At 38.2% G+C, this 19,903-nt stretch overlaps 2 protein-coding genes across 5 annotated transcripts in view; one reads left to right on the top strand and one right to left on the bottom strand.

The window, feature by feature from the left end:
- Positions 1 to 8,069: 8,069 nt before the first annotated feature.
- On the top strand, positions 8,070 to 12,299 carry RPS6 (ribosomal protein S6). The gene is made up of 6 exons (XM_004436771.3): positions 8,070 to 8,168; positions 8,719 to 8,850; positions 9,394 to 9,604; positions 9,800 to 9,946; positions 11,882 to 12,039; positions 12,159 to 12,299. The coding sequence occupies exons 1-6, from the start codon at positions 8,163 to 8,165 to the stop codon at positions 12,252 to 12,254; spliced, it is 750 nt and encodes a 249-aa protein (XP_004436828.2). The 5' UTR covers positions 8,070 to 8,162; the 3' UTR covers positions 12,255 to 12,299.
- A 2,025-nt stretch (positions 12,300 to 14,324) lies between these two features.
- DENND4C (DENN domain containing 4C) overlaps positions 14,325 to 19,903 on the bottom strand; it is a 110,348-nt gene continuing 104,769 nt past the window's right edge. For all 4 annotated transcript variants that reach the window (XM_014792387.2, XM_004436772.3, XM_087444668.1 and 1 more), the window contains 3 exons: positions 17,872 to 18,019; positions 16,290 to 16,354; positions 14,325 to 16,056 (listed from right to left, as the gene is read on the bottom strand). In XM_014792387.2, the coding sequence (XP_014647873.1) occupies positions 15,920 to 16,056; positions 16,290 to 16,354; positions 17,872 to 18,019 (350 nt within the window). In that variant the 3' untranslated portion in view covers positions 14,325 to 15,919. The remainder of the gene's footprint in view (positions 16,057 to 16,289; positions 16,355 to 17,871; positions 18,020 to 19,903) is intronic.

Genomic DNA, 19,903 nt, shown 5'->3' with positions numbered 1-19,903 from the left:
TCCTGCTGACATCTTGGTCTCAGACTTCTAGCTCCAGAATTGTGAGAAAATAAATTTCTGCTGTTTAGCCACCAGTTTGTGGTATTTTGTTATGGCAGCCCTGGCAAATTAATACAGGCCCCCATTAAAAGCCCACCTCTTTCACTGTGTCAAACCCCTCAGCCTCCAAACCTGTATACCCAACAGCCTACTGGATATCTCCATTTGTATATCCCATAGACACTTCACACTCAGTGTGTCTAAAACATCTCCCTATTTCCCCCTCCCCCCAGCTCCTGGCAACCACTATTTTAATCTCTGTGTCTATAAGTTTCGCTTTCTTTTCAGATTCCACATATAAATGAGGCCATACATATTTGTCTGTCTTATTTCACTTAGCATAACGCCCTCAAGGGCCATCCATGTTTCATAAATGGCAGAATTTCCCTCTTTTTTACAGCCAAATATTTCATTGTATATAAATACCACATTTTCTTTATCCATTCATCTGTCAATGGACAGACACTTAGGTTGTTCCCATGTCTTGGCTACTGTGAATAATGCTGCAATGAACTTGGTGGTGCAGATATCTCTTCATGGTCCTATCAGTTCCCTAGGCTGATGGAATTACCTCCAGAATCACGGTCTCACTAGGTTGGAGCCAGTTATGAGGACTTCACTGGGTCTGCAGTGGGGTCCATGGTTGACGGGATTACTACCAGAGGCTCAGTGGGCATGTATCCTGTCTGGTCCCTGGTAGTATGGGACTGCCTCCAGTACCTTGTCCAATAGGCTGGGACAAGGGTATGCTTCAGGTTCCACAGCTGGGTCCTCAGAGAGCAAGCCGATTATCAGGTGCGTAGATGTAGCTTCCACCAGGTCCCTGGGAGGACCTGGTAATTGGATGGATCCCTGGGTGGGCAGGACTAGCTCTGGACTGTGGCTGAGAAGGGCTGAAACAAAGGCCAGAGCTGTTTCAGGTTTCACAGCCAACACTAAGGTCTGCAGACCTGGCTCTGGAGGCATGGATTGGCGTGACTCCCGCCAGGTTCCTGGGTGGGCTGGACTGCTACTTGACCATGGCTGGAGGGGCCAGAGCCAAGTATAGGGCCCTTTCAGGATCTCCAGAGTGCAGCTGGGAGTGTCTCCTGCTTGGTTATTGCGCCAGAAGGAATGTTTGCAGACTGTGGCTGGGACAGGCTGGAGCCGTTATAGGGCTGTTTCAAAATCTACAGTTTGACCAAGTTTGACAGGTTTACTCCCAGGGGCTCCCAGATCCTAGTTGAGAGTGGCTAGACCCAGTTCACAGGCCACTTCAGGATCCACAGCCAGGACCAAGGTCTGTATGCCTACTACCTACTACTCGATGCACAGGTGGGCATGACTCTTGCTGGGTCCCTTAGCACACAGTGCTGGTGACAGAACCAAAGCCAAACAGGGCCGTAGCTGAGTCCTCAGGGGTACAGAGATGTTTCTGGGTCTGTAGCCACAACTGAGGTTGGCAAGTTAGCTACCTGGATGCTGGCCTGCCTTCTCAAAGTGGCTCTTCTGGGTCTTTGACTGCACCAGGGTTTCACAATCTATCTGGATCCCAAAGGTCCCACAAAGGCACTTTTGTCCCCAGATGGATGCCAAATGATTGCTGTTCGTGAGCGGGATAGGAGCAAGGGACGTCTTATTCAGCCATCTGGCTGATGTTACTACTTTGAGATTCCTTTTATAAAGTTTTGACTTCTAGGTAAATGTTGTAAATATTTTTTAAATAAATTAAAAGGATAAAAAAGAAAACCACAAAGTTTAATATAAACAGAAACAAATTAACCTAACAATATACATCAAACTAAAATATAATCAGACAAAAATTAATTTCAAGAAACTTGTGAATACAGAATTCTTTTTTGTGTTTGTGTGTGAGGAAGATCAGCTCTGAGCTAACATCCATGTCAATCTTCCTCTTTTTGCTGAGGAAGACTGGCCCTGGGCTAACATCTGTGCCCATCTTCCTCTACTTTATATGGCACGCTGTCACAGTATGGCCAGACAAGCAGTGCATCGGTGCGCACCCAGGATCCAAACCTGCACCGCCAGCAGCGGAGTGTGTGCACTTAACCACTACGCCACAGGGCCGGCCCCTGAATACAGAATTCTGAATGTACATTTCTGGTGGGGAATATATTCTAAGGACCAAAAGAACTGCAAGGAGATCTAAACTTTACTTAGTATGTTTGCTAATGACAGTTCTTTTAGTCTCCTAATTCTGAAACTATTTTAGAGATATAGAGCAGATAAGATATAGAGCAAATAAATTCATTGATGTCTTGGGAACCAGAATTTTCACTGTGGGATATGAAAATGGAGGAAAAAAACAGAAGAATCTTGTAGAGTTAGATTTGAATTGGAGGTATCAGTATGTACTCATCTCAGCTTGTCTAATGATAGGGCCTAGTAGCAATGACACCCTAGTAACAATGAGCACACCTAATACTCAGATCTCGGTTTCTAAATACCATGCCCCACTCAAAGGAAACAGAGTTCTTGAGTTGGTTGATTCCAGATCCGAGCAAAATAAGAACAAAGTGAATCTATTTTTCTGGCACAAATCCAATATTTGCACCAGAAAGAAAGAAATGTCTCAAAGACTAACAGGTTTGGGACAAAAGAACAAAGAGGTAGTTTAAAGGTATGTACCTTGAGTGTAAATATGAGGAAACCATCAGACAAATTCAGAATGTGGGCTATTCTGCAAGACAACTGAGTTGGAATCTTAAAAATCAATGTCATAAAAAGTAAAGAAAACAAGGGTGGTGGTGCTGGGGGCAATTGCTTTCAATTAAAAGAATCCAAAGAGATTTAATAATCAAGTTCAATGCATGAACTTTGATTAGCTCTTGGATACTGTGAGGATGGAGAAGGGAAAGCTAAAGAAGATATTTGGGGACAATTGGTAAAATTTAAATATGGACTGTATATTAGAATGTATTGCCTAAATAATGTTAAATTTTAGGTGCGATAATGGTATTGAGACTATGTGGCAGAATATCTTTATTCTTAGGAGATCCATGCTGAAGTATTCAGAGGTGAAATACCATAGTGTTTGTAATTTATTTTAAAATGGCTCAGAAAAAAATAGTATGTATAGATATATAGGTAGGTAGGTAGGTAGATAGATAGATAAAGACAGATAGAAAGATAGAGAGATATAAAGGGAGAGAGAAAGAAAGAAAAAGAAAAAGCAAATATAAAAGATATTAACAAATAGTGAATTTAGTGAAGGGTATACAGGTGTTCATTATATTATTCTTTCAATTTTTCTTTGGGTCTGACATTTTTCTTTTCTTTTCTTTTTTTTTTTTTTGCTGAGGAAGATTGGCCCTGAGCTAACATCTGTTGCCAATCTTCCTCTTCTTTTCTCGCTTGAGGATGATTAGCTCTGAGCTAACATCTGTGCCAATCTTCCTCTATTTTGCATGTGGGTCATTGCCACAGCACGGCTGATGAGTGGCGTAGGTCTGTGCCCAGGATCTGAACCTGTGAACTGGGGCCACCAAAGGGAGTGTGCCAAACTTAACCACTACGCCATGGGGCCAGCCCCCAAGTCTGACATTTTTCAGAGCAAAAACAGGTAAGAAACAAAGAGATTCAAGAGGTGGAATGGACAGAACTCTGTAACTAATGGGAAGTGGGAATAGAGGCAGAGTGCTGAGTCAGGAATGACAGCTAGATTTCTGGCTTGTCACAGGGGTGCCATCATTGAGATGGGAATCTCTGAAGGAAGAGCAGGCATATAGAGAATAATGAGAGACTAACTAGAAAATGGAGCTGAAATCCCAGCTATTGTTTCTAGTCCTCAAAAGTTTTCAGGTGATTCTAAAACTTGCAATCAAGATTACATACACAGGATTTCTGCTTTCACAACTGCTAGTTGACATTGTACTGGAAGTTCTAGCTAGAGCAATTAGGCAAGAAAAATAAATAAAACGCATTCAGACTGGAAAGGAAGAAGTAAAACTATCTCTAGTCACAGATGACATGATCATATATATAGAAAATCCCAAAGAAAACACAGGAAAGCTCTCGGAGCTAATAAACAAATTCAGCAATGTTTTAGAGAATAAGATGAACACACTAAAATGAATTGTGTTTCTATACACTAGCAACAAATGATCTGAAAAGGAAATTAAGAAAACAATCCAAAAGAATAAAATAACTAGAATAAAATTTATCAAGGAGGTAAAAGACTTGCAGACTGAAAACCACAAAACATTGCTGAAATAAATTTTAAAAGACCTAAATAAATGGAAAGACATTCTGTGTTCATGAATTGGAAGACAATGTTGTAAAGATGGCTATACTCCCCAAATTGATCTACAGATGAAATGCAATCTCCATCAAAATTCCAAGAACATATTTTGCATAAGTGGGCATAAAATTCATATGGAATTACAAGGGATCCCAAAGAGCTAAAACAATCTTAAAAAAGAAGAACGAAGTCAAGGATTCACACTTCCTGATTTTGAAACTTATTACAAAGCTACAAATCAAAACAGTGTGGTATTGGCATAAGGATAGACATAGAGACCAATGAAATAGAATTGAGAGTCCAGAAGTAAACTCATAAATCTATGGCCAATTGATTTTCAACAAGGGTGAAAAGATCATTCAATGAGGAAAAAAATAATCTCTTCAACAAACGGTGGTGGGACAACTGGATATCTACATGCAAAAGAATGGAGCTGGACGCCCTACCTCACAACACATTAACAAATTAACTCAAAATAGATCAATGACCTAAATATAAGAACTCAAACCATAAAATTCTTGGAAGAAAATATAGGGGTAAATAATCCTGACTTTGGACTTGGCAATGGATCTGTGTCAGATATGACAGCAAAAGCATGATCAGCAAAAGAAAAAATAGGTAAATTGAACTTCATCAAAATTAAAAACTATTGTACATCAAAGGACATTATCAAAAAAGTGGAAAGATTGAAAGAATGGGAGAAAATATTTGCACATCACATATCTAATAAAGGTGTAGTATTCAAAATACATAAAGAACTCTTGCAACTCAACAACAAGACAAGCCAATTCAAAAATGGTCAAAGAGCCCTTGTGCACTGTTGATGGGATTATAAAATGGTGCAACCACTATGGAAAACAGTATAGAGTTTCTTCAAAAATTAAAAATAGAACTACCATATGATCTAGCAATCCTTCTGTGTATATATCCAAAAGAATTGAAAGCAGGGTCTTGAAGAGATATATGCGCACCTATGTTCAGGGCAGCATTATTGCCAATAACTAAGAAGAAGAAGCAACTCAAATGTCCATCAACAGATGAATGAATAAACACAATGTGGTACACAGCTACAATGAAATATTATTCAGCCTTAAAAAGGAAGGAAATCCTGTCACATGCTACAACATGGATGAACGCTGAGGTAATTATGCTAAGTGAAATAAGCCAATCACAAAAAGACAAGCATTGTATGATTCCACTTATATGAAGTATCTAAAGTAGTCAAATTTGTAAAAACAGAAAGTAGAATAGTAGTTACTAGGGACTAGGAGAGGGGGAAAAAGGGAGTTGTTGTTTAATGGGTATAGAGTTCCAGTTTTACAAGATGAAAAAGTTCTGGAGATCTGTTTCACAACAATGTGAATTTCCTTAACACTACTAACTGTATACTTAAAAATGGTTAAGAGGTAAATTTTATGTGTTTTTTGCCACAATAAAAAAGGCATAAAGAAAGAAAAGAAACAAACCTGAGGAATCGTCCTCTTTGCCTCACAAAAGAGGCACTACTTCAATAAAAATAATTAGAGGTAAAAAAGAAAAAATAGGCAAAGGACTTGAATAGATATTTCTCCAAAGAAGATATACAAATAGCCAACAAGCACATGAAAAGACGCTCAACATCATTAGTCATTAGGGAAATGCAAATCTAGGATGGCTATAATTTAAAAAAAAGAGAGAGAAAGTAATAAAATAACAAGTGTCGGCCAGGATGTGGAGAAATTGGAGCCCTAATACATTGCTGGTGGAAATATAAAATGGTCCAGTTGCTGTGAAAACAGTTCCTCCAGGAGTTAAACACGGAATTACCACATGACCCAGCAATTCCACTCCTAGGTATATCCCCAAAAGAACAGAAACAAGTACTCAAACATACCAGTGCTATTCACAATAGTAAAGTTGGAAACAGCCCAAATGTCCATCAATGGATGAATGGAGAAACAAATTGTAGGCTACACATACAGTGGAATATTATTCAATCATAAAAAGGAATGAAGTACTGATACATGCTACAATGTGGATGAACTTCAAAAACATTAGAAGCCAGACACAAAAGTCACATATTGCATAATTCCATTGATACGAAATATAAAGAATAAGTAAATCCATAGAGACAGAATACAGACTGTGGTTGCCAGTGGCTGGTACAAGGGCAGAAGGGGGAGCAACTGCTTAACCGGTACAGGGTTTCCTTTGGGGTAATGAAAATGTTTTGCAATTAGATAGAGATGGTGGTTGCACAACATTGTGAATGTATTAAATGCCGCTGAATTGCTTGCTTAAAAATGATTAATTTTATGTCAATTTCACCTCAACAATAAAAATAATATACAGATTTTAAATGCATCATTTCACCAATGTCTTCTACATTAATATCAGATGATCGAACAGGATTTAGTAGAATCTTTCAACTTTGAATGTGAAGCAGGCCTAAACTCAAAACTTTGATTGTGACACTGAAGCGGAAGACGGGATGTAATAATCTTGGAAAGTAAAAATTATTTTTGTTTACTTGAAATGCAGACTTTTTTTCTTGAATAAAAAATATGGAGTAAATACGTAATAGACAATAAATGTTCCTTCCTTCAGCGTACTGATGGGGAGTGTGCGCTTCAGAGTTAGATCACCTGGGTTCCCATTCTTGGTCTCCCAGGAATGTTCCGGACTATCAAATGCACTGTATCTTTCTCACATTTTTCTGTACTTTAGGAGCTGCATCATTGCTGATTCAAGATCTACTGTAATACATTCACTTATTCTTCCTCTGCTAGCTAGCTCCATACTACCACACTCTAATAGACTAATGCATACCAGAGCTGGGGTTACGATCATTTAACAAATATTTACTGAGCAATTATTATGCTCCATGCACTTTGCTGCAGCCTAACTATACCAGTGAAGTCAAGACATGAGCCCTGGCTTAATTTATCATCTAGCAGATATCATTTTACGTATCGTGATTAAGTACTATACAGGAAAACAGGGCTATACTAGAGAATAAGTAGAAAGACACTCTTTTAGGTCGTGTGGGCAGGAAAGGCTTCTCTTAGGAGGGATATCTAATCAGAAAGACCTGCCTGGCATTAACGAGCGGCAATAGATGAGTCTGGGACTTTGGAAGGTTTGTGAGGCCAGGGTAAGGAGTTGGGAAAGTATTTAACTGCAGTGGGAAGTAAATGGTGCATTTCCAGCAAGAGAGTGATACAATTTTGCGTTTTAAAAAGATCGTAGAGGCAGCACAGAAAGCAGGGAGACTATTTAGGAGGCACCGATGGTGGTCTGGACTTGGGGTAATTGTGGTTATTGATTTGCGCGACAGGGTAGCTGAGGGTGTCATTCTGCGACAGAACAACGATGACTGCAGAGCGGTTAGAGGACAAGAGGACCACAGAGTATTTAAAGGAAAAACAAATCACGGTTTTCAGGGCGTCTTGCTGTGAACCGCCGGAACCAGGGCCGGACACGCTCCCGATCTGGAAATGTTCGGCCGGAGTCTGAGGTACCGGACAGCCCGAGAGCTGACCTCCGGTCCTGCCCTCCTTCTTGGGTACCATCAGATGCAGAGTGTCCGGGACCGAGCTGGGGCCCCGCCCCGGCCCAGAAGAACGCGGGAAACATCAGGCAGTGTAGAGGCTAACCTTCAGAACTAAGCCTCTGCCGCCTCATTCAAGCCCCGCCACTAGGGTGGCTGCGTACTTGCCACCGCGCAAAGCCACCGCAGGCCGCTGAACAGCCCCACTCCCGGAAGTGCAGCCTACCCAGGCTCACTTCCGCTTTCCCAGTCGTCTGCCCTTCTCGCGAGAACTGGAAGAGCCTATGTGACCTGCGCTAAGCGGAAGTTGGGCCTCTTTTTCGTGGCGGCTCGGAGGCGTTCGGCTGCTTCAGCATGAAGGTAGGAAGTGGTGGCGGGCGTTGCATTAGGCTCGGGGAAAGTGAATCGAGTTCGAGAACACGGCATTGCCACAGTCCTACCTCTCCAAAATCCTGGCTCTAGCTGGGGAAGGGTCTGAGGCAGGACAAGCCTCGCCCTTCTGGGGCCAGAGCTCTTTGGGAAAGCGGATGGTGAGCGATTGCTGCTGGAGTTGCGCCGCCCGGCAGCGCAAGCTATGGTGGCGTCCTGGCACCCTGCCGGGACAGATGCGGCTCTGCTGCCCGGGTAGCCGCCCCCGGGTCGGCCTCCTTGCTCCGAGAGGGTGAAGGCTGCGGAGCGCCTGTGGCCCGCGGAGTCATTCCGCGAGGCTTGAGGAAAGACGTATCCCAATTGGAGTGCGGCGCTCGTTGCGCGCTGTTACGTACACATGTGCTTTAGAGAATAAAATGGACATCTCAGATTTTCTGCTGCTCGTGTGGGGGTGACATGAAAAGCTTTTTGCATTAGGATTGTCTTTGTTGGTGGCTCTGCGGTTTTCATAAAGCTCTTTTTTCCCCCGTTTAATCCTTAGCTGAACATCTCTTTCCCAGCCACTGGCTGCCAGAAACTCATTGAAGTGGACGATGAACGCAAACTTCGTACATTTTATGAGAAGCGTATGGCCACAGAAGTTGCTGCTGACGCTCTGGGTGAAGAGTGGAAGGTAAAAATTGAGTACAGCATTGAGTTGTTGGAACTAGTTGAGAGGTGGTAAACGCTGCTGATAATTGGGGTGTGTAATGGGGTTCAGACTCAGGGTTCTGTCTTCTGATCTTGGGTTAGTGACTTCTAAATGTCACTTTATAAGGTTGAGCTGTCACCTGGCAGGGTTATGTAGATCACATGGGAAAATATACCTGAAGTTCTTGTCCTGCAAGCTAATGGTCTCCGAAGGGTATCTTGAATTAAAAGTGCCAAGAAGGGTTGTTTCTGATTTGTTGCTCGTTGGTCCTTTGGTTTTTAACGTAGTCTTTCTCCCCCTGGAGCTGTTACCGCTGGTAAAGCAAAGGCTAGGAATATGACTTGATTGGAAGGAATTTGCTAATTGAGCTTGGCAAATTGGAAATGTAGATAAAACTTAGTGGCCAGAGAATATTAAGAAGTTTCAAATCGGTCTTAATTAACTGTACTTCCTAGAATTGAGGGGTACACCTTCGTAGAGGCCACAGTCCTTTATTTTATAACGCGTCATTGTATTCTCCTGCAGGGTTATGTGGTCCGGATCAGTGGTGGGAACGACAAGCAGGGTTTCCCCATGAAGCAGGGTGTCTTGACCCATGGCCGTGTCCGCCTGCTATTGAGTAAGGGGCATTCCTGTTACAGACCGAGGAGGACTGGAGAAAGAAAGCGCAAATCTGTTCGGGGTTGCATTGTGGATGCCAACCTGAGTGTTCTCAACTTGGTCATTGTAAAAAAAGGTGAGGGTTGCTTGTGTTCTTGAGTTCAATTTTTGTTGACATTGATTTAAAGTTGATTGTCCGAGTGCTTTTTCATTTGCAGTATCCACAGTTTGACCAATGGACTTTTTTACCAGTGCATAAACAATAAATTAGAGTTCTTGTTTGTGAGGAAGTTGTTGAATTAAAATGTCTTTGTTCACTTGTCTCTTTTAGGGGAGAAGGACATTCCTGGACTCACTGATACTACTGTGCCTCGTCGGCTGGGGCCCAAAAGAGCTAGCAGAATCCGTAAACTTTTCAATCTCTCTAAAGAGGATGATGTCCGCCAGTATGTTGTGAGAAAGCCCCTAAACAAAGAAGGTAAGGGAGATTCTGCAATCTTAATGTCAGTAAGTTAACGCTGGCTTAATTTCAGTAATTTGGCACTAGCATTTTGTGTGCATATTAGATGATAAAATCTGTGCCCACTCTTTATTTACCTGGAGTCTGAGTTTTCAGGAAATTATTGGGGAAGAGTGTCAAGATATGCAGTTGGTGTTAATCCTTGTTACATCCAGTGCCCTCTTATATTTTCCTTGAAAATGTGCCTGTGAGTCAATTGATGTGTAAGTCTACCCAAAGATAACTTACCAGACATTAAGATCTTGCTTTTGGATTAGTGGAAAGAATGATAGAAAATTCTGGGACTATGATTGAATGTGCTCTCACTCCCACACACTTTTGCTTTTTCTTTCCATAGCAGAAGTTCTAATTTTTTTGTTTTTTGTTTATAAAAGAAATACGTGCTTTCATCAACTGAAGTTGCTTTAACTTCTGGCCCTCGTTTTCTTCATCTGTAGGATGCGAGTAGCGATAGTAAGAGTTGTGAGAATTAGAAATTAGAAAAATATTTTAGTAAAAACATTAGGGAACAGGTGTTTGGGATTTTGGAGTTTTATATTTTAAGACGGTATAATGTTTATTAAGCAACATAACCCATCACCAGTGAAGTCTTTGGCAGCGATGCTCTGTAACATTGATATTTCTGTAGTGAAATGTATGAATATTTACAGTAAATAGAATAAATAGCACGTCAGTTCAGGTTGGGTTCTCCTGACAAATCTGAAAAAATTTGAGTTTTGGTTTTCAGGACTGGGGACTTAAACCTATACCTAGCCTATACTAAGTGCTCATTGGTTACTCATTCCAAATATTTGGACACCTATGTGCCAGGTACTATTTTAAGTGTTGATACGGTATGAACACACGAATTACTTTCCTCTTGAAGTTTACATTTAAAAAAAATAATTGGCAAATATATGGTAGTTCCCCATAATCAGACCCCTGGCAGTACCATCAGTGTAGTAAGGTGCTAGTTGATAGGTGTTCATAAAATGGTTCTTGTATTTTTATAATTAAGGGATTGTTATGTAACTTTTAGCATAACCTGAACAATTGAGCAATTGAGCGTTTATTCTTAGAGTATTTACCTGAGGTGTTTATTACTCCCACAAGGTGTCCACAAATTACAATGATTACATCTGAAAAGACTTCTCCAAAGCAGATCTCTAATCCATAGGATTTTAGATTACAAATCATACAGACTAAATGAAGATATTCTATGAACAGCATGCCACACATTCTAATGTTAATGATTTGGTTCCCCAGATTGGCAGGATCTGTCTTGAAAAATACAGATTCAAGCATAAATGGGACTTTAAAGCATGGTGGGATAGTGATGCAGATAATGCTTTCCTTAGTTTTCACAGACAACTGAAATATGCAGTTGACACTGTTTTTAAATAATGCTCCTGTGTCTTACAGTACATGCATATATAATACCCTACTAAGACAATCTAATTGTGGAAGGGAAATGGAAGTGAGTAGGAAAAAGCTTGAGGTACGAGTAAATTATTAAGCAAAGTAACCTAAATTTACATATGATCTTGGATTTGACATCCAACCTGTTGATGTGGTTTAGTGAGCTATCTGAATGAGGATTAAATGTGCTAATTAGGAAAACACTGGCATCTAGTAAACAAAGTAAGCCTGGTCACTTTTTAGAAGGAATTCTCAATTTTCTTGATATTTTGACAGTATTTAGCCTATCTTGGATTTTTGTTGACAAGATAGTATTTTAATTTGTAGAATAGTTCAGATTTCATTTAAAAGGCCTCATACAAGTACATATGAGTTTTCATAGATAACTGCTACCTCAAGTTTGCATCTGTTTCTAATGTTTTAAAAATGTAGATGTGGATCCTAATGAACAAGGGTGTTCTTGAGAAGTGATTGAGTCATTATCTGAATTTTTAGGTAAGAAACCTAGGACCAAAGCACCCAAGATTCAGCGTCTTGTTACTCCGCGTGTCCTGCAACACAAACGTCGGCGTATTGCTTTGAAGAAACAGCGTACTAAGAAAAACAAGGAAGAGGCTGCAGAATATGCTAAACTTTTGGCCAAGAGAATGAAGGTGAGTCTAAGATGATGAGGGAGGGGAGTGGGCAGGCCTGGCTTTCGATTTGCTTTTTTAATCCAGACAAGCTTTTAACTGTGCTTTTTGCTTTAACTCTGCTTTTTTGTTCTGTTTAGGAGGCCAAAGAAAAACGCCAGGAACAGATTGCCAAGAGACGGAGGCTGTCCTCTCTGAGAGCTTCTACCTCTAAGTCTGAGTCCAGTCAAAAATGAGATTTTCTAAGAGTAACAAATAAATAAGATCAGATATCAAATCTCCTTTGACTTTTTGTTGATGATAAAACTTACATAAATGAAGGGAGAGAAACTCAGGTCATAGAAAAGGGGGGGTATTGTATCCAGCAATCTAATGGTGGATAAATAAAGTCTGCAAGAGATACTTGAAGGTGAAATCCTTCAAATTCAGAGACTGAGACTGTACTGTGGTAGTGGAAGAAATGCCAGGACAGGGTTTCTTTTGGTGGGTGGCTCAGGAAAGGATTCTTAGTATAAGGATTTATTGCCTTTTCGGCAAAGCAATGGAACAATTTAGGGGAAATAAATGACTAGGACTGTTAATCTTTTACACACTTTATTTTGAGGAATAGTTTTTAAAGATCTATACATAATACATGAAAAGTGCCTTCTGAAGATGGACATTTGTCATATTTTTTAAAAACTCATTAAAAGCATAGGTAATGGATACCATTTTAAAACAGTTCACAAAGCTTTTAAAACCAGTGCAAATTTATTGCATTAACAGAAAGCTCTCTGAGTTATTATTCATGCTTTTATTCTGTGTCACACTCTGAAAAGGAGTTAAACGCTCTTGCATCAATGAAGAATGCAAAAAGAGAAAGTATACGTTTCCTAATGTACCATGTCTGGTTTCTGTAGTAATCGTTAGAACTAATCTTCATAGATTAAAAGGGTCTTAAAAAAAAGGCACGTTAGGCTTTAAGGGTGAAGAAAAGGAGCTCCATATTTGCTGAAGTATATATTTTAACCACAGGTCAGAATTTTTAAATAGCTTTAACAGAGACTGAAGCAGTGCTTCACAATTTAAATGTGCATATGAATCACTTGGGGATCTGGCTAAAATATGGACTATGATTGGGTAGTTTGAGTGGGGCCCCAGGTTCTACATTACTAGTTAAGTTCCCAGTTGAAGCCAATGCCAGTCCCTGGACTGTACTGTGAGCAGCAAGACTCCCAGACAATAGTAAGATCCCCATTGCTCTTAATACGTACTATTAAAGTTGCATAACATGGAAAGAAGTCAATTGACAGTGTAAATTGAACTTAAAAGGGAAAATGCAGCATTTTAAAAAGCCAAAATAAAAGGGACTGACATACTACAGTCGTAGGGGGTAACTTAAAGGCCAAAAGGTAAGTTGGGGGTATAGTCCAGAACTGTGTATTCACCAGAACCTGTTTGGTTCTAATGCACAAAACATGAGAACAACCCCGCTTTCTCATTTTAAGGAGTGCAGTCACTAAAGTGGATAGATACGGGTGGTCTAGACTAAACGCTCATGAATCTGGCAGATTAAGATGGAGAACTTTTTAGGGATGTTGGAGAATATTTCATTAGAAAAATGTTCAATCCTGTATTTACTAGTGTGTACCAAAAATGAAGTAAAAGGGCAATAATAGAATATTTCAGTTATAGGAGACTTATTTATGCTCATTAGTTAACAAATTAACCATGCAGGTTGCTATAATCAACCTACAAAATGCAGCTAAAGTTAATCAGGCTGTCTGATCTAAAGCCTCTATTAAGGTAAAACTAAAAAATTTGGACTAATTTGAAAGATTACTTTCAGAAGTTATCAGGATTTAAGTTTTATATAGTGCTACAAGTCATTCTAGATACTTCTAAATCTTTCTATAATTTGATATCTGGTTTTTAGCTATAAATTTTTAGTGGTACCCTTTCTGTGATAGGTGCTAGAAAAGGCCTTTAAGCAATTTTAACAGATCAGCTCCAATGTCTAAAGGACAGCAGCACGCTAAGGTTTCCAGTATATAATGGCTAAGTTATTTTGAATGTTATAAAAAGTTATTAGAAAACTTATAATTTGATACAATATAGCCAAGTATTCTTAAATGTGTAAGGACATGTTCATTACAGGTTTGTTTTTCAGTGGGAAGTGCTTTGTTAAGTAATTTAGTTCAAGTTAATGAAGACTACAGAGAAGAAATGGAAAAACAATGTTGGAATTCTAAAGATCACAAAGGTTCAAATTAATTGCACACATTTCAAGAGCCTTAAAAGTGTAACAGAGACAAGCACAGCAAACATAAGAATTTTTCATTTTATTCAACCTCAATTTTTTTATATGCAAGGCAATTCCAAACTTTCTGTTGGGGCAATAAGTGTTAAGTATATTAAAACTAGTACCAAGCCTTAAGTTGCAAAAATATATACTCTGAGACAGTGCAAAAAATCCATTTTTAAGGTAATGAGAATTGTACATAATTTCTGACAAGTTCTTTCACTTAGTATGTTCACAAGTACTTAAGTACTAAATTGAAACTAGAATTCTGCATAGGTCAGATTAACCCTGAAATGTAGAAAAACTACTACAGTAACAATTTTTAATTTTTTAAAAGATTATACCAGGCGGAAGGGAGACTTGTGCTGTTAAATGTACCACCTGGAAAAAATTTTTTGTATCAACTGATTTAGTCATCTGCATAATTACTGTAAAAGCACACACACTACCATTGGCTTTTTAAACCATACGGAGTTAAGGCAAATTTGACTTTTCCTAAGGGATGTTTTTAACAAAAGGCATGATAAATGTCCGAGTGAGGCATGTGAGGTCATGATTTTCTTAAACCTACTGGCAACAAGCTCAATAAGCTTAAAATTTTAAGACTTAATTGATTCATCCTAAAAAACAGTATTTACAAATGCACAAATAATAAGCATACAAATCTATTATACAAGAATAAAATTCTGTGCAGTGCAAGTTTATCCCACAGGTTTTTAAAAGTGACCAATAGCAACAATTTATGTGCCTAAACAATTTCAGGTCCAAAGACAATATACATACGCATTTTAAGCATGTTCCAATTTTGTAAATTATGAAGCTGAGTTAATTTCATTTAAACTATCTGATTGGCTCATTTATTCCAATTTTAAAGCTGCTGCAAATTAACATGGTATTGGGAAGAGGATGAAAGGAAGCAACTGGATATTCAAGATAAAATCCATTAAGGAAGATAATACATAATATGAAGGGTGAAGATACATATTAAATTCAAAACCGGAGGCAACGCAGTTGTCATGAGACTTTCAGGTATAATTTTGAGATTAATGACTACAGATGAATTTAGTAGTAGTCACTTATTTAATAGTTGGAGACCCCTTTCAGAAAACTGTATTGCAACACGCAATCTAAGAATTTTAATAAATATAATTTGGCTGTATATACACAAACCTACACAGCCACACTTATATATACACACATACACAAATAGTTGCTCTTATAATTTGAGATTATTTCATTTGTTTTGGGCTTAGGCAAGTTTATATTAATTTGCCATTCCCCAAACCCCAGAGCTTCAAATATAAACAGAATGCCAAGGATGAATGTGGTTTCTCATGATCAAACTACTACAAATACTGAGAAATCCAAAAACAGTTTTCAGCAGAGGCAGATAAACAGTTCAGAAGTTGCAAATCTTCAACATCAATAAACCCTGGGGCGTTTTAATGGCATTTTTACATTGCGAGATGATTCAGTATGAATTACATTTCATTATATATTGTCCCAAGAGTTACCTGATTTCAGTTTTCACCAATTCTTAACATTTGGAACAAACTTTGAATGCTTCCAGATTGAATCTATTCCCCCAGCTTTGTGTCAAAAATCTAGTGAATCTCTTATTTAAATGAGAGGTGCTCCAAAACACTTTCTGCACCATTCCACACTGACACTTGGTGGAGCATCAATTTTCTGCAACTTGTCAAGAATCTCTGAAGGTAGGTTACTGTATGCAAGTCCATATTCATTGTCAAAAGCCTCTGAAAGACATTTTCAAAAATGCAGTAAGTATCTGTTAACTCAAGAAAGCAAAAGCCATGCATTTAAAAACAGTAGTCAAATCATATTTTATTTATATATTTAAACTGCATATTTAAAGGTAGAAATCTTTTTAAAGGCAAGTGGAGTTTTTACCTATACCAGTTACAATTTTTTAAATTACTTTAGAAAATAAAATTAAGAACTTCTAGTAATCCTTAATTAACCAACTTACCAATATCAATATTCTCTCTTCCAAGAGACACTAAGGATAAGAAGAGGATTTCTCTGTATAAACTCCTATAAAACAAATATTTTTAAAGTTAATGGGCAAAGAGCATAAAAATACACACATACAAAGGATTTTTAAAATGGTGAAAAAAGATTAAGTTCTGTAGTCCAGTTAACAGTAATGTACCCATATCAATGTCCTGGTTTTGATATTACACTACAGTTATATGAGATGTCACCTTTGCGGGAAGCTCGGGTACACTGAACTTTTTGTACTATTTTTGCAACTTCCTGTGAATTTCTATTTCAAATTAAAAAGTCGAAAGTTAATGGGCATAAAGCTTCACACTGTTTTACAATTAAAAATGGCTTATTTTAACTTTACTATAAATTTTTTAACAATATAAGTAGTAGATAACTGTTTTATCTGTAATTTCTAATTAAAGTTTACAAAAGCAGAGTTTTCTCTCTGCTGCTTTCTCTCTTTTGCTGCTTGACAAAGTAACAGATTAATTTGTAAGTAAGCTGGGAGTCTAAAACCCCTGGACACAAACAGTGTGAAAGATGGTGTGGTCTCTACTATTTAATCCAACAGTAAAGGATAAATCACCTTCATTTGATTTGTGAACATAAAAATGTCACAAATAAAACCTTTAAAATGAGTTTCATGACTCAGTTGTTAAAAATGAGGAGAAAACTTAAGAAATGAACTGATTTCTAAGTATTTACATAGAAGAAAAATTAGAAAGTAATGCTGATTCTGATGATGCTCCAAGTAGCTTTCTTTAGAAGCCTCAGAAGCCATAAAATGTCATTTCTAATATTCCCTCCCTGCCCCTAAACTACAGATGCTTGAAACTAGCTGCTCTTTAGACTGTGAAGGAGGTCATCTCTACCTCAACTGTTGAGATTACAAGAGGATCCATCCATTTTCATTATCAGTTCTTGCCCTATCACTTCTGAGATTATCTTCAAAGATGCCATGACCGAAGAAACTTGAAAAGGACCTGGAAACACTGTTAATGTTTGACAGAATTTATGATGTCCCCTTTTCTGAAGCTTCCACTGCAGAATTCACTTATGCTGAAATTGGGGTGAGCACTGATCCAAGCATGTTGGCAGACAATAGTAAGAGGATCGGGATAGCTCCATATCCTTTGTAATTCACTGCTTCCCTCACTTTCCTAAATTGTTTCTACTCCTAAACCCATTTTTTTTTTAACATCCCACAAGAAAAGATAAGATGTGTGGGTATGACAAGGCCCAAACAAGGAGTACATACGTATAACATCAATGTTAACAAGTTCACAGAAGGTTTCCAGTGAACAGCAGGAAACCCAAAAGACTCCGTACATTTAGACATGAATGAATTACCTCTTAAAATTTAATCTATTCCTCCAGACAGACACTTTTATTATGTTTGTGCTCAAGTATGAATGTATACATTTGGGTAGCACTTTTTAAAACAATCAGATGTTCTACAATGAGTATGTGTTTCTTTTACAACCAAAGATATTTAAAAAATAATTTTTAAAAAACATGAAATTATTCTGAGTGATATCAAACAAAAAATACTGGGTTATTACCTTTGTCTTTTCATGTCTGGCTTCATTTGCTGTGAAAGCAGGTTGATGGGTTTAAGAACATCATTATGTTGAATACTCTGCCTGATGGTTTCTACTAAAGTGCTTGTTGCTTGTTGTTCCTCTGACAGAGACAATTTCTTTTCAGAATCTAATAATAAGAACACAGTAATTAAGAATACATTTATCCACTCTAACTATTAAAGAAGTTTTTTCCCAGAGTTGTAGCATTTTTTAGTTTTTTATTCAACATTACCTCCCTCCTACTAGTAAAATTATGTGGCAATGGGACCAGCTAAAAAAATATTTTCCTGCTTTCTTCAGATAGGAGAGGCCTATCCCTGTTCTCTTTCCCTGGATTGGCTTCCTGATGGAGGCTGGGATGTGACAGCCTATACTCCAGCAGCCATCTCATGACCATGAAGTAACCTTTACTGATGGAAAAGCAGACACAACAAAAGGAGCCTGGGTCCCTGATGACACAGGAGTTGCCTACCAGTCCTGCAATGTCTACTTTATTCCTTCTTTATATGAGAAAATAATCTTTGCCTGTTGAAGCATGTTAGTTTCTATTAACTATAGCAGAGTATAATCCTAATTGATACAAGGGTAATTCTAGAATTATTAAGAACAAACATTTATACAGATTTCATAGATTACAAAAGTGCTTCAATGGTAAACTGGAATTGAATCATACTAACATTAAAAATATACAAAATCAACAATGTGTGCTTTGCCCAGAAAAAGGGAAAACTTTAATACTGTAGGTAATTCCAGCAACCATACAATTTTATTTATGCCGACGTTAGTTGAGAGGGGAATATGTATTCAATAGCTCCCCAGGCAGGCTCATTTTGAGTGCCTGTCATAAAGCAAGCTGTTGTATTTTTCATACAACACGGCCCCTTATTTAATAAAGGCAACTAGTAATACTTCATTTGTGTTCAACCAAAGAAATAGCAAAGTTCTCTGTTAGAATACAAGAGGAAATACTGGCTGCTAGGGGTTTTGATCCTAGCTCTTCTACCTGCTAAATGATAACCTTTGAATAGATTTGACTTGCATGTTATGCTGTGATTTTAGAGCCTAACCCAAATGTAATATGCGACTTCATTATTTCTCCTTTAATTCAATTTTTTAAAAACACCTCTGTTAAGATGTAATTCCCAAACCACTCAATTCACCCACTTAAAGTGTACAGTTCAGTGGTTTTAAGTATGTTCATGGAGTTGTGCAACCATCACAATCAATTTTAGAACATTTTTATCACTCCAAAAGAAACCTCCTACCTATTAGTAGTCACTCCTCTGTCTTCTCAGCCCTAGGCAACCACTAATCTACTTTCTGTCTCGACAGATTTGCCTATTCTGGATATTTCATATAAATGGAATCATACTGTCTGTGCTCTTTTGTGACTGGCTTCTTCTATAATGTTTTCAAATTCATCCAGGATGTAGCATGTATCAGTATTGATTATTTTTATTGCCAAATAATATTCCATTATAAGGATATACCATACTTTATTTATCCATTCATCAGTTGATGGACATTTAGGTTGTTTCCATTGTTTGGCAATTAAGAAAAATCCTGCTAAGAACAGTGTGCAAGTTTTTACATGGACACATAGTTTTCATTTCTCTTGGGTTTATACCCAAGAGTACAACTGCTATGTCATACAGTAACTCTATTGAGCCCTTTAAGGAACTGTGAAACTGTTTTCCAAAACAGCTGCACTATTTTTTATTCCAATCAGCAGTGTATGAGGGTTCCAATTTCTCTATATCCTTACCAACATTTATTAGTATCTGTCCTTTTGATTATAGCCAATCTAGTGAGTGTGAAGTGGTATCTCTTTGTGGGTTTGATTTGCATGTCCTTGATGTCTAGTGATATTGAGCGTCTTTTCATTTGCTTTTAGCCATTTGTGTATCTTCTTTGCAGAACTGTCCATTCAGATCCTGCTATGGTCTGAATGTTTCTATCTCCCCAAAATTCATATGTTGAAAACCTAATGCCCAATGTGATGGTATTAGGT

This window comes from Ceratotherium simum, chromosome 20, assembly GCF_057802395.1.
Source record: "Ceratotherium simum simum isolate JZ-2026a chromosome 20, ASM5780239v1, whole genome shotgun sequence".
Classification (NCBI taxonomy): Eukaryota; Metazoa; Chordata; class Mammalia; order Perissodactyla; family Rhinocerotidae; genus Ceratotherium; species Ceratotherium simum.
This window is presented reverse-complemented; position numbering and strand designations above follow the sequence as displayed.

What these genes read in the sequence shown, in the direction of transcription:
- RPS6 (XM_004436771.3), top strand. An exon ending in CTTGGTCATTGTAAAAAAAG is followed by an intron (nt 9,605 to 9,799) that starts GTGAGGGTTGCT and finishes TGTCTCTTTTAG; the next exon opens with GGGAGAAGGACATTCCTGGA. An exon ending in TTTTGGCCAAGAGAATGAAG is followed by an intron (nt 12,040 to 12,158) that starts GTGAGTCTAAGA and finishes TGTTCTGTTTAG; the next exon opens with GAGGCCAAAGAAAAACGCCA.